This window comes from Sinocyclocheilus anshuiensis, unplaced genomic scaffold (genome assembly GCF_001515605.1).
Source record: "Sinocyclocheilus anshuiensis isolate Anshui unplaced genomic scaffold, SAMN03320099.WGS_v1.1 scaffold454, whole genome shotgun sequence".
NCBI classification, from domain to species: Eukaryota; Metazoa; Chordata; class Actinopteri; order Cypriniformes; family Cyprinidae; genus Sinocyclocheilus; species Sinocyclocheilus anshuiensis.
Genome location: NW_015548217.1, coordinates 2,457,489 through 2,467,424, shown reverse-complemented (window position 1 = coordinate 2,467,424; position 9,936 = coordinate 2,457,489). Strand labels below are relative to the sequence as shown.

Here is a 9,936-nt window from a genome sequence, read left to right as displayed (position 1 = left end):
CATTTACAAGCAAAAACAATGATTTTGATGTGAGAGGACAACAGATGGACTTTTTCACTGGAGGAAGTGTTGTTATGGATTATCGACTCGTATTTTGGTCAGAAGCAACAGTTTGAAGTAAAAAAACATCTTAATGTTGTTGTTTTTTTATTATTATTTCTTACAAATACACAGATTTTCACATCACAAGATGTTAACTGATGGACTGGAGTGGTGTGGATTATTGTGATGTTTTTATCAGCTGTTTGGACTCTCATTCTGACGGCACCCATTCACTGCAGTGTGAAATGCTAAATTTCTCCAAATCTGTTTCAGTGAAAAAACAAGCTATTCTACATCAATTTTCAGCAAATTTTCATTTTTGGGTGAAGTATCAGAAATATTAAGGTAATAATGATCTGGAAATGGTTTTACAGGTGCAGTACAATGCTGCTGCATTACAACACAGTTCCACAGTGGATTTCTTTGTGTGAAGTGTGTGTCCTTGTTTGAAATTCAAGCCTATTAGTAAACCATAAACATCTTGATTTAAGAACAAAGATGGGATTTGCTGCCAGTATTTATGAGATTATCAATTCATCAAACGTTGAAGTGAGTATTGCCAACATTAAATTGTAGTGTTACACATTTCCTTATCTCAAAGGTAGGCCTATCTGAAATATAATCGAGGGAGTGTGTAATCCAGAGTGTCTGCTGACTGTTGAATGCTTCTACACAGACCACTAAAGGATCAGGTTCCATTTCAAAGGGCGGAAAAGAACAAACTGTACTATTACCTGCTTTCAGGTGACATAAATGTGGGTGTAAACTACTGTCACGCTTGGTATTTTGTCCTACTTTCTTTATTGTTAAATGGATTGTGTTCATTGTTCAAAATTGCCTTCATACGATTAATCAAATTGTTCTTTCATTGTATGGAGAGCGTGCAATTTCAGTAAAACGATATTAGCACTTTCAATTCCACTCATCTTCAAATGAAATCTTAATACAACACTGTTGTGTAACATTACAGATACAGGTACATGTTACAATATTTTAAAATAAAAAAGAGCATAATTATAATAATGACAACAATCCTTTTTAAGATAATAATTTGATTATTATTAATATTTATTAATATTGATTAATATTTTATGGATTAAAATGACCATAACAGGACTATTTTTCATTAACTAAATAAATTTAAACCATAAAACAGCATGTTTGTTATTTGAAATGTAAACATTAGCTGAAATAAAAAAAACTTGCCAAGGCAACATTTATTTTTAAATTTTAATTCAAGAACTAAAGTAACAAAAACGAAATAAAATTCAATTAATAATAAAAAATAATGACAACTATGTAGACATAAATAAATCTAGTCAAAATATCAAAAATGCACAACAAAATTACTAAAGCGTTAACTAAAATTTAAAGTGAAAACAGCAAATTCAAAAATAAAATCTAATTCAAAATATTGACAAAAATGTTAATGTCAGTGATACTTAAATAGCTCTAGACCATATAAGAACTATAACAAAAATACAAAATGCTTATAATTACATAAGTATAATATTTAAAGGGATGTCATCACTTACCCCCATGTCTTTCCTACCTGTATGTCTTTCTTTCTTCATAAAAAAAGGTTTAAAAAAAATTTTTTTTTTGTACATACAATGAAGACGATGTTGTTTTTTACCCCACTGACTGTCACTGTATGGTCAAAAACTGTGTGTTTAGGAGAACGAAAACAGTTTTGCAATGGCATGAAATATACCATTTGAATGCACTTCCCCTTCAAGAGAACATACAGTATGTTTCAGTGTCGTTGGTGGGAAACTAGTGCATCAAAACTCCCTTCACTGTCCTGTCTACTTTCTGATTTCTGACATTGCTGTTTTTGAGCAGTCCTCCTTTATATAAAAAACCTAAGAAACCGAGGAATTCATCTTACAGAAATCTAATCTTACAGTTAAAACTTATTATATAATGCCTGCATATATCAATGCATAGATGCATTTATTGTAATTCGGTCAAATGCTCAAATACTTCCACTGACGTGATGTGACGATAATTTTTTATAGTTTAGGTGGTTCACACACACTCGTGTCTGGTTTAGTATCCTTGTGGGGACTCTAATGGTTTTTGTACTGTACAAACAGTACATTCTATCGCCCTAAACCAAACCTACACCTAAACCTACCCCTTACAGAAAAATTTCTGCATTTTTACATTCTCAAAAAACTCATTATGTATGATTTATAAGCTTGTTTCCACATGAGGACTTCAATTTAGGTCCCCACGGTGATACGAGTCCCCATGAGTTGGTGTGTATTCAGGTTTAAGTCTCCACCAGGATAGAAAACAAGGTCACACACACACACACACACACACACACACACACACACCCACACACACACAGAGACACAGACACAGACGCACACACACACACACACACACACACACACACAGAGACACAGACAGACAGACAGAGGTGCCACTCAGTCAGCTGGTATTTCTGACCTCATGATGCGCAATGTCTAGAATGCTAAACAGCCTTTTTTATCTCAGTGCATGACCATGGGACATGTCCTAGTTTGTTTTCTAGGTGGTTTCTTTTAAAATTGTTTTGTGCTCACAAACAAATGATTGCTGCAGAACGTCTTTCCAATTCAATTTTGCCTAAAGGTTAAATTGTAACTAGCCTTTCCAGATGACAAAATGTTCCTGAAGCTATAGGTACATTTAAGGTGTGTGTAGGTGAAGTCTGAACATTCCCGTTCTAATGACGTTGATTGATACAGTGACAGAAGCCAAACAGTCACATGTGACACCGAAATATTAATTTATGCATTTATCCAAAGCGACTAACAGTGCATTCAGGCTATACATTTTTACCAGTATGTGTGTTCCCTGGGAATTGAACCCACAACCTTTTGCACTGCTAACACAATGCTCTACCACTGAGCCACAGAGAACGTGTTAGAAGAAAGTCTGAGCAGGGTTATTTCTGTTAACTAAAACTAAAACCAAAAACATTAAAAAACATAAAATAAATGTTTACTGAAAATACCAGGTACACACACACACACACACACACACACACTCTTAGTATTTCATTGAAAAACAATACTGAGTCCTGAAGTCTGGAATGAAAAATGTTCATGAAATCATTTTATAAGGTACAAACATTTGGAACATGTGGGTCATATTAGCAGTGATTAAATCTGGACAGGGCTCATGTACATAGAACATCGTGTGGTGTTTGATAACAATTTTGAGATGAGCTGTGCTGTCAGATAACAGATGAGCACATTGGTCGTGACAAAAAAGAAAAATCTTTTACAAATAAAGGTTAAAATACACACATTGACTCCAAAAAAATCTAATTATCTGATATTTTAAGAAACTTATTGACCTTGACACATTGTCTGTGTTTCCATTGCGTCAAATGATTTCGAATTGCAGAAAAAAGTTTTACAAATAAGTATGTTTTGTTTTTCAAAGTAATCGTAATACAATAATGCTTTCATCTCATGAATTTTGTTCTTTTAATGAGGCTTTTTCGTCATTGTGATATCATGAGGATTGCATTACTTGAATTGCATTTGTGAATTTAAGAAATTTTAGACCCAGACAAGAAAAGCATCAAGGTAGGACCCACATCTTCATCAAAATGTCCCAGCAAAATTAGTTCCTGGACAATGCGCTGAAGTATTAAACCTCTGCCCTGCTGTGTGTTAATGCCCCCATGTGGATCCTACTTGTCATCGCAGCTAGAGATCATATGGACCAGAATATCTCATGCCACCTTCATGGCATAAATTAATTCATTTAGACAAACCATTGTAATTGAGATAAACCTTTCATATAGCCACAGATGAAGCACAAAGTCAAATGGATTACAATTAATTATTTTGAACAATGCAATAGGATGGCAGCAAAAACAATAAATAATAAATTCATATAATTAAATTCATTTCATCCTCAAACTTTATCCTAAAAAAAAGATTAAAAATAAATAATTTTAATATATTTATACATTAAAGGGGTGGTTCACTGGGTTTTTTCTAGGCTTGATCGTGTTTATGGGGTGCAGTCTAACGTGTTAATGCTTCGTCTTTGTAACTTTGCAGATATTGTTTATGCTCAAACAGCAACATTACACACTAACTAATGTTAAAACAGTGAAATCGCAATGAACCACCCCTTTAAACTTGCATAGATCAAAACATGAAACAAAAGCTGCTCTTAAGTAATATTTGAATATTAGATATAATTTTAAGTGCTTTAAAACAGTCCTTAAAAATAATGATGATGATGATGATGATGATGTTGTTGTCTTTTTATTGCAAGTGGCCCTATATAAGGATACCTGGATAAAGCAGTAATATGATGAACAGTAACCAGGATGAAGCACTCATCTGTAAGGCTCCGTCCAGGCCACAGTTACATTCTCCTCGGTGACGTGGATTGGTAGGAAGTGTGGTTGGAGTTGGTTCTGGACACATCATCCAATCGACTGCAGTTGATTTGTGACTGACGTTGTCTTGGTCCAATCCTCCGCTCTTCAGAATCCAATATGAGTTGTCCTTGAAGAAATAGGCATCTCCTGAGAGGTTAAGAATTAAACTGTATGTTTATAAAATGCATTTAAGTTGGAGAAATGTTGATTAAAATAGTTCAATCTAAATAACAATATATTTCACCCAATAACATACTACTGCATTGTGTCATTCAGCATTCAAAATACATTAATGCTGCAGATTGAACGTTTACATTTACTTTTCTGGTGTCTTCTGCATTGCCAATCAAATAATGAGTGAAAAACAATTGTGGTTGATATTAATTCTGCATAATTTGTTATGCTGGACATGGAAGATCAAACAGAGCGCACTGAATTGTGAGTTTCTGTATTTGAAAGTGTCATTAATGTACAATACCAAATAAACTATTCTATTTATAATTATATTTTAACGATTTAGTTGAATAATTGCATAACCAATGACAGACAAAGCAGAATCCCAGTAAAAGAGAAAAGCTGAAATGCAAATTAAAATAGTTCAATCTAAATAACAATATATTTCACCCAATAACATACTACTGCATTGTGTCATTCAGCATTCAAAATACATTAATGCTGCAGATTGAACGTTTACATTTACTTTTCTTGTGTCTTCTGCATTGCCAATCAAATAATGAGTGAAAAACAATTGTGGTTGATATTAATTCTGCATAATTTGTTATGCTGGACATGGAAGATCAAACAGAGCGCACTGAATTGTGAGTTTCTGTATTTGAAAGTGTCATTAATGTACAATACCAAATAAACTATTCTATTTATAATTATATTTTAACGATTTAGTTGAATAATTGCATAACCAATGACAGACAAAGCAGAATCCCAGTAAAAGAGATTCAGCTGAAAGGCAAATATATATATACTGTATAAATACCCCATGCTTTACAGTACAATGAGTATTCAATTATAAAATATAACAATTTGTAGGCCAAACCCGGAAATGAGTTAGCATTTTAGCACTTCCAGCTCCATCGTCCTGAAGTCAGTGGGTTTTTTGAATGGGTTTTTGGCTAAATGTCTGAAATAAAATCTGTGGTGAACACAAACTCTAGATATTTTGACACTTTATGTTGTATTTTCATGAAAAAAAAAAATAAAATCAGAAATACCTCACTCATGATTTGTTTTAACCTTTTATTTGGCCTACTCATTAGTCTACTATTCTAACGCAAACTTTCAGGGAAAATGTCTATTAAAGAGTTTCAATTGTTTTTAATAGTGGTGACATTGAAGTTCGTTCATATCCTACATTTTACTTTTTCGTATTTAGGCTTTAAAATTCAAAGTTGTGTTCATTTGAGAATGAATAAAATGTGTGAGAATCATAAACTTTTGTTGGTCACGGAGCTTATTTTCTTCAATAATCCAAAAGCCAATGGAAAAATTCTACGGAGTTTTTGTCGTGAGAACCATGGTGACGCGAACTTTTAGATTGGCCTACAAAAATACATTATTACTGCAGTGCTCTATTCTGAACAGACTGATATGAGTGATAACAACTGAAGCCAAAGCTATAGTATAAGCTGATAATGTAGCAGACTAGCTGAAAATGCACTTGAGGTAAACTTTCTCTACATTACCGTCTCCCCAGGTGATGATGTCATCGGGGTCACTGGGCGCGCCCTTCCAGAGGGAGGAGTTTCTGGGATAACCCGCGTCTGGACGCCGCCTCCCAGACTCCAGGCCTTCGGAGAACCTCCAGAACTCTCCACCGCTGAAGATGTAGGTTTTTCCATTATGAGCCCAAATAAAGGCAGCGTCCACCCTCTTCACCTCACTTCCGTCATGAGAGATCAGCCCCCAGTCTGACAGCGGATGTGGGTAGCCAGAAACCGCCACGGTGTCTTTAAACACCCAGTACTGCGAGCCTGTGTGGAAAAAGTTACGCATTCACTTACAGAAATGTGCTTTTTCGAATTGATTTGTCCTTCCATTGTGCCCCTATTGAGTAAAAAGGAACCAACCTATGAAGAATATGATCCTGCTATCTGTTTTTCTTTCATAAACTGCATCTATCTTGTTAGTGCCGGGAGGAAGACCAATCCAGAAGTTTTTTATGAGAGCAGGGTGGAAGGACACAAGAGAACCAGTCCGCTGGATTCGCCAGAAATATGGACCTAGACAATATCAAAAGCCAAACGAAATGTTCTTCTACATTTGTGACAAATGAATTTAATGCAAGACACTGCAGGTAAATCCGCTGTTTCTCATCAATTCTAAGATTTTGGGCTATTTTTGTTCCCTAATTTCTCTTCTTTCAGACTAATGGAAAGAAAACATCCATAATACAAATGTGTTTATTTTATTGCACTTATCTATTTCCATCTTAACATTTCTTTGCTGGAAATTTGCACAAATGAGTGCATATTTCATTAGATAATGCATCATTTGCATATGTAGGCCTAACATTTATGCATTTACATTTATGAAAACTTGTAATAATCATGTGAATAATCAGCTGGAGAATGTATGATGACATCTATTATTTAAAATTTGTATTCTTGCATTAAAACAGCAGGCTTAAATCTTGAGCAAGTGGATTTTAAGATGATCAACTGGATCACAAAATCTGTGCATTTGTTAGATTAGTCATTGGATACCTTTAAAAAAGAAAACATCTCCTCTGATGTTTGCCACTGCATCAAAACCTCCTTCACAACGATTCTGGACTGACGGATCCGGTCTAGACAAAGAGAGAGGTCACACTTTTCATTTGATATTATTGAGTGCTGGAGAAGTGTGTATCTACGCTACCGTTCAAAAAGTCTCTTCTGCTCACCAAGGCTGGGTTTATTTGATACAGTAAAAACAGTAATATCGTGGAATATTATTACAATGTAAAATAACGGTTTTCTATTGTAATATATTGTCAAATGTAGTGCTGTCAAATGATTAATCGCGATATTTTAAAAATAAAAGTTTTTACATAATACATGTGCATAGTGTGTATTTATTATGTATATATAAACATAACATATTTTTCTTAAATATATAAATGCAGGTGTTTGTATTTATATATACATAATAAATATGCACAGTATACACTCATATATTATGTAAACAAAAACTTTTATTTTGGATGCTATTAATCGCGATTAATCGTTTGACAGCAATAGTAAAATATAATTTATTGCTGTGATCAAAGTGGAATTTTCAGCATCATTTCTCCAGTCTTCAGTGTCACATGATCCTTCAGAAATCATTCTAATATGCTGATTTCCAGCTTTAAAAAAGCATTTATTATTATTATAAGTTTTGAAATAGTTCTGCTGCTTCACGTTTTTGTGGAAATCATAATACTTGTTTTCAGAATTCTGGAGAATGGAAAGGCACAGCACAAACAAACAGCATCTTTTGGAATGTATAGGTCTTTACTGTCAATTTTGATCAGTTAAATGAGGTCTTGTTGAATAAATGTGTAATTTTCTCACTGACCCCGAACATTTGTATGGTAGTGTATGCGTCTTGATAAACATGACTTACTGTGATGGTACTTTGGGTCGAGGTGGACTTGGTGGTTTGGGTAAGTGTGATGTAGGATTATTTGGGGATGGTGTTGACAAGATGCTCTTCCTTCCTGTCAAGACACAAACCAGAACCATTATGATACCACCGTGTATTATGATAAACTGAAACAACAGGTTTTCAGACAATGATCCATAACTAATCTAATAAATGAAAAAAGAGTTACATTTACATTTCATTTAATTTTACATTCCCGCTGCATGTCCTTATTAAAGCAGCACTATGTAACTTTTGGCGCTCTAGCGGTTTAGTGATTCGGAATAAGACAAAAACGCGGTTTGGAAGATGAATTCATGATGTACTCGCTCATTATATACATTTTGCAAATTTTGAACACAGAAAAAGTTACATAGTGCTGCTTTAAAAGGGATAGTTTTTCACATAAAGCTATTAAATGATTTCAGACGACTTGAACTCTTTCATCGATCTTCCAGGTTTTCGAAATTACATGAAAGTGAGCACAATATTTATTTCTGGGTGATCTACTAGAAACTGCAAATACCAGAGCAGGTAACTAAAGCTTCTGACCATGCTCCTACCATAGAGTGACTGAATGGCATAGCGATCATCTTCTGGAAGAGTGTAGGATGCGACATCTCCAACAGGACCCTGGTAGTACGGCCGCATGATGGACGGATGAGAGGAGGAATGAGAGAGACCCAGGGCATGACCAAATTCATGCACAGCCACCGCGAACAAATCAGTGCCACTGTCATCTAAACAGATTGAGAGGATAAAAAGAGGAGCTTTTCATTTATGCATAATAACATTTGTAAGTGGGTGATTCATCAACTGAGGCCACTTTTGGCTGCTTAAAAGCAAGATAAACATCTTCAAACTACATTTCATATATGTAAGTGTAAACGATTAATCAAATGCCCAAAAATAAAGATGGCAGGCACTATAATAGTAATGAGTAACTCTCAGTTTTTTGGACATATGTTAGCTGTGCACTAATACTAAACTTATACACTTTACAGCTGAAGTTGTAAATAAAATATAGATTATCGGAATGTGTTTTACAAGAAAATACTATTTTACTGTTTTATGTTTAATTGGTAACACTTTCTTATTAGCATGCACATTACTACACTCTAAAAAATGCTGGACAACCCAGTACCCAGTGCTGGGTAAAATAGGGACAAACCCAGCAATTGGGTTGTTTTGACCCAGCTGTTGGGTTACTACCCAGAAGGTTGGGTTAAACATTTAACCAAACCGCTGGGTCAAAACAGCCCAACTGCTGGGTTTGTCCCTATTTTACCCAGCACTAAGTTGTATTTAACCCAGCATTATTTAGAGTGTAGCATATTGGCTATTTATTAGTACAATAAAGCACATATTAATGCCTTATTCTGCATGACTTTATTCTAGATCCCTTAATCCGACCCCATACCTAAATGTAACAACTACCTTATTAACTATTAATAAGCAGCAAAGTACACTCTAAAAAAATGCTGGGTTAAATATAACCCAGCGCTAGGTTAAAAAGGGACAAACCCAGCTATTGGGTTGTTTTGACCCAGCGGTTGGGTTACTACCCAGAAGGTGTTTGGTTAAACATTTAACCAAACCGCTGGGTCAAAACAGCCCAACTGCTGGGTTTGTCCCTATTTTACCCAGCACTAAGTTGTATTTAACCCAGCATTATTTAGAGTGTAGCATATTGGCTATTTATTAGTACAATAAAGCACATATTAATGCCTTATTCTGCATGACTTTATTCTAGATCCCTTAATCCGACCCCATACCTAAATGTAACAACTACCTTATTAACTATTAATAAGCAGCAAAGTACACTCTAAAAAAATGCTGGGTTAAATATAACCCAGCGCTAGGTTAAAAAGAGG

At 34.7% G+C, this 9,936-nt stretch overlaps 1 protein-coding gene across 1 annotated transcript in view; it reads right to left on the bottom strand.

The window, feature by feature from the left end:
• Window positions 1-4,309: 4,309 nt before the first annotated feature.
• Window positions 4,310-9,936, bottom strand: part of LOC107653916 (matrix metalloproteinase-25-like) — a 9,562-nt gene continuing 3,935 nt past the window's right edge. The window contains exons 6-11 of the mRNA XM_016440779.1: window positions 8,626-8,802; window positions 8,045-8,138; window positions 7,162-7,244; window positions 6,526-6,678; window positions 6,142-6,429; window positions 4,310-4,591 (exon numbers count right to left, since the gene is read on the bottom strand). Coding sequence (XP_016296265.1) covers window positions 4,341-4,591; window positions 6,142-6,429; window positions 6,526-6,678; window positions 7,162-7,244; window positions 8,045-8,138; window positions 8,626-8,802 — 1,046 coding nt within the window. The 3' untranslated portion in view covers window positions 4,310-4,340. The remainder of the gene's footprint in view (window positions 4,592-6,141; window positions 6,430-6,525; window positions 6,679-7,161; window positions 7,245-8,044; window positions 8,139-8,625; window positions 8,803-9,936) is intronic.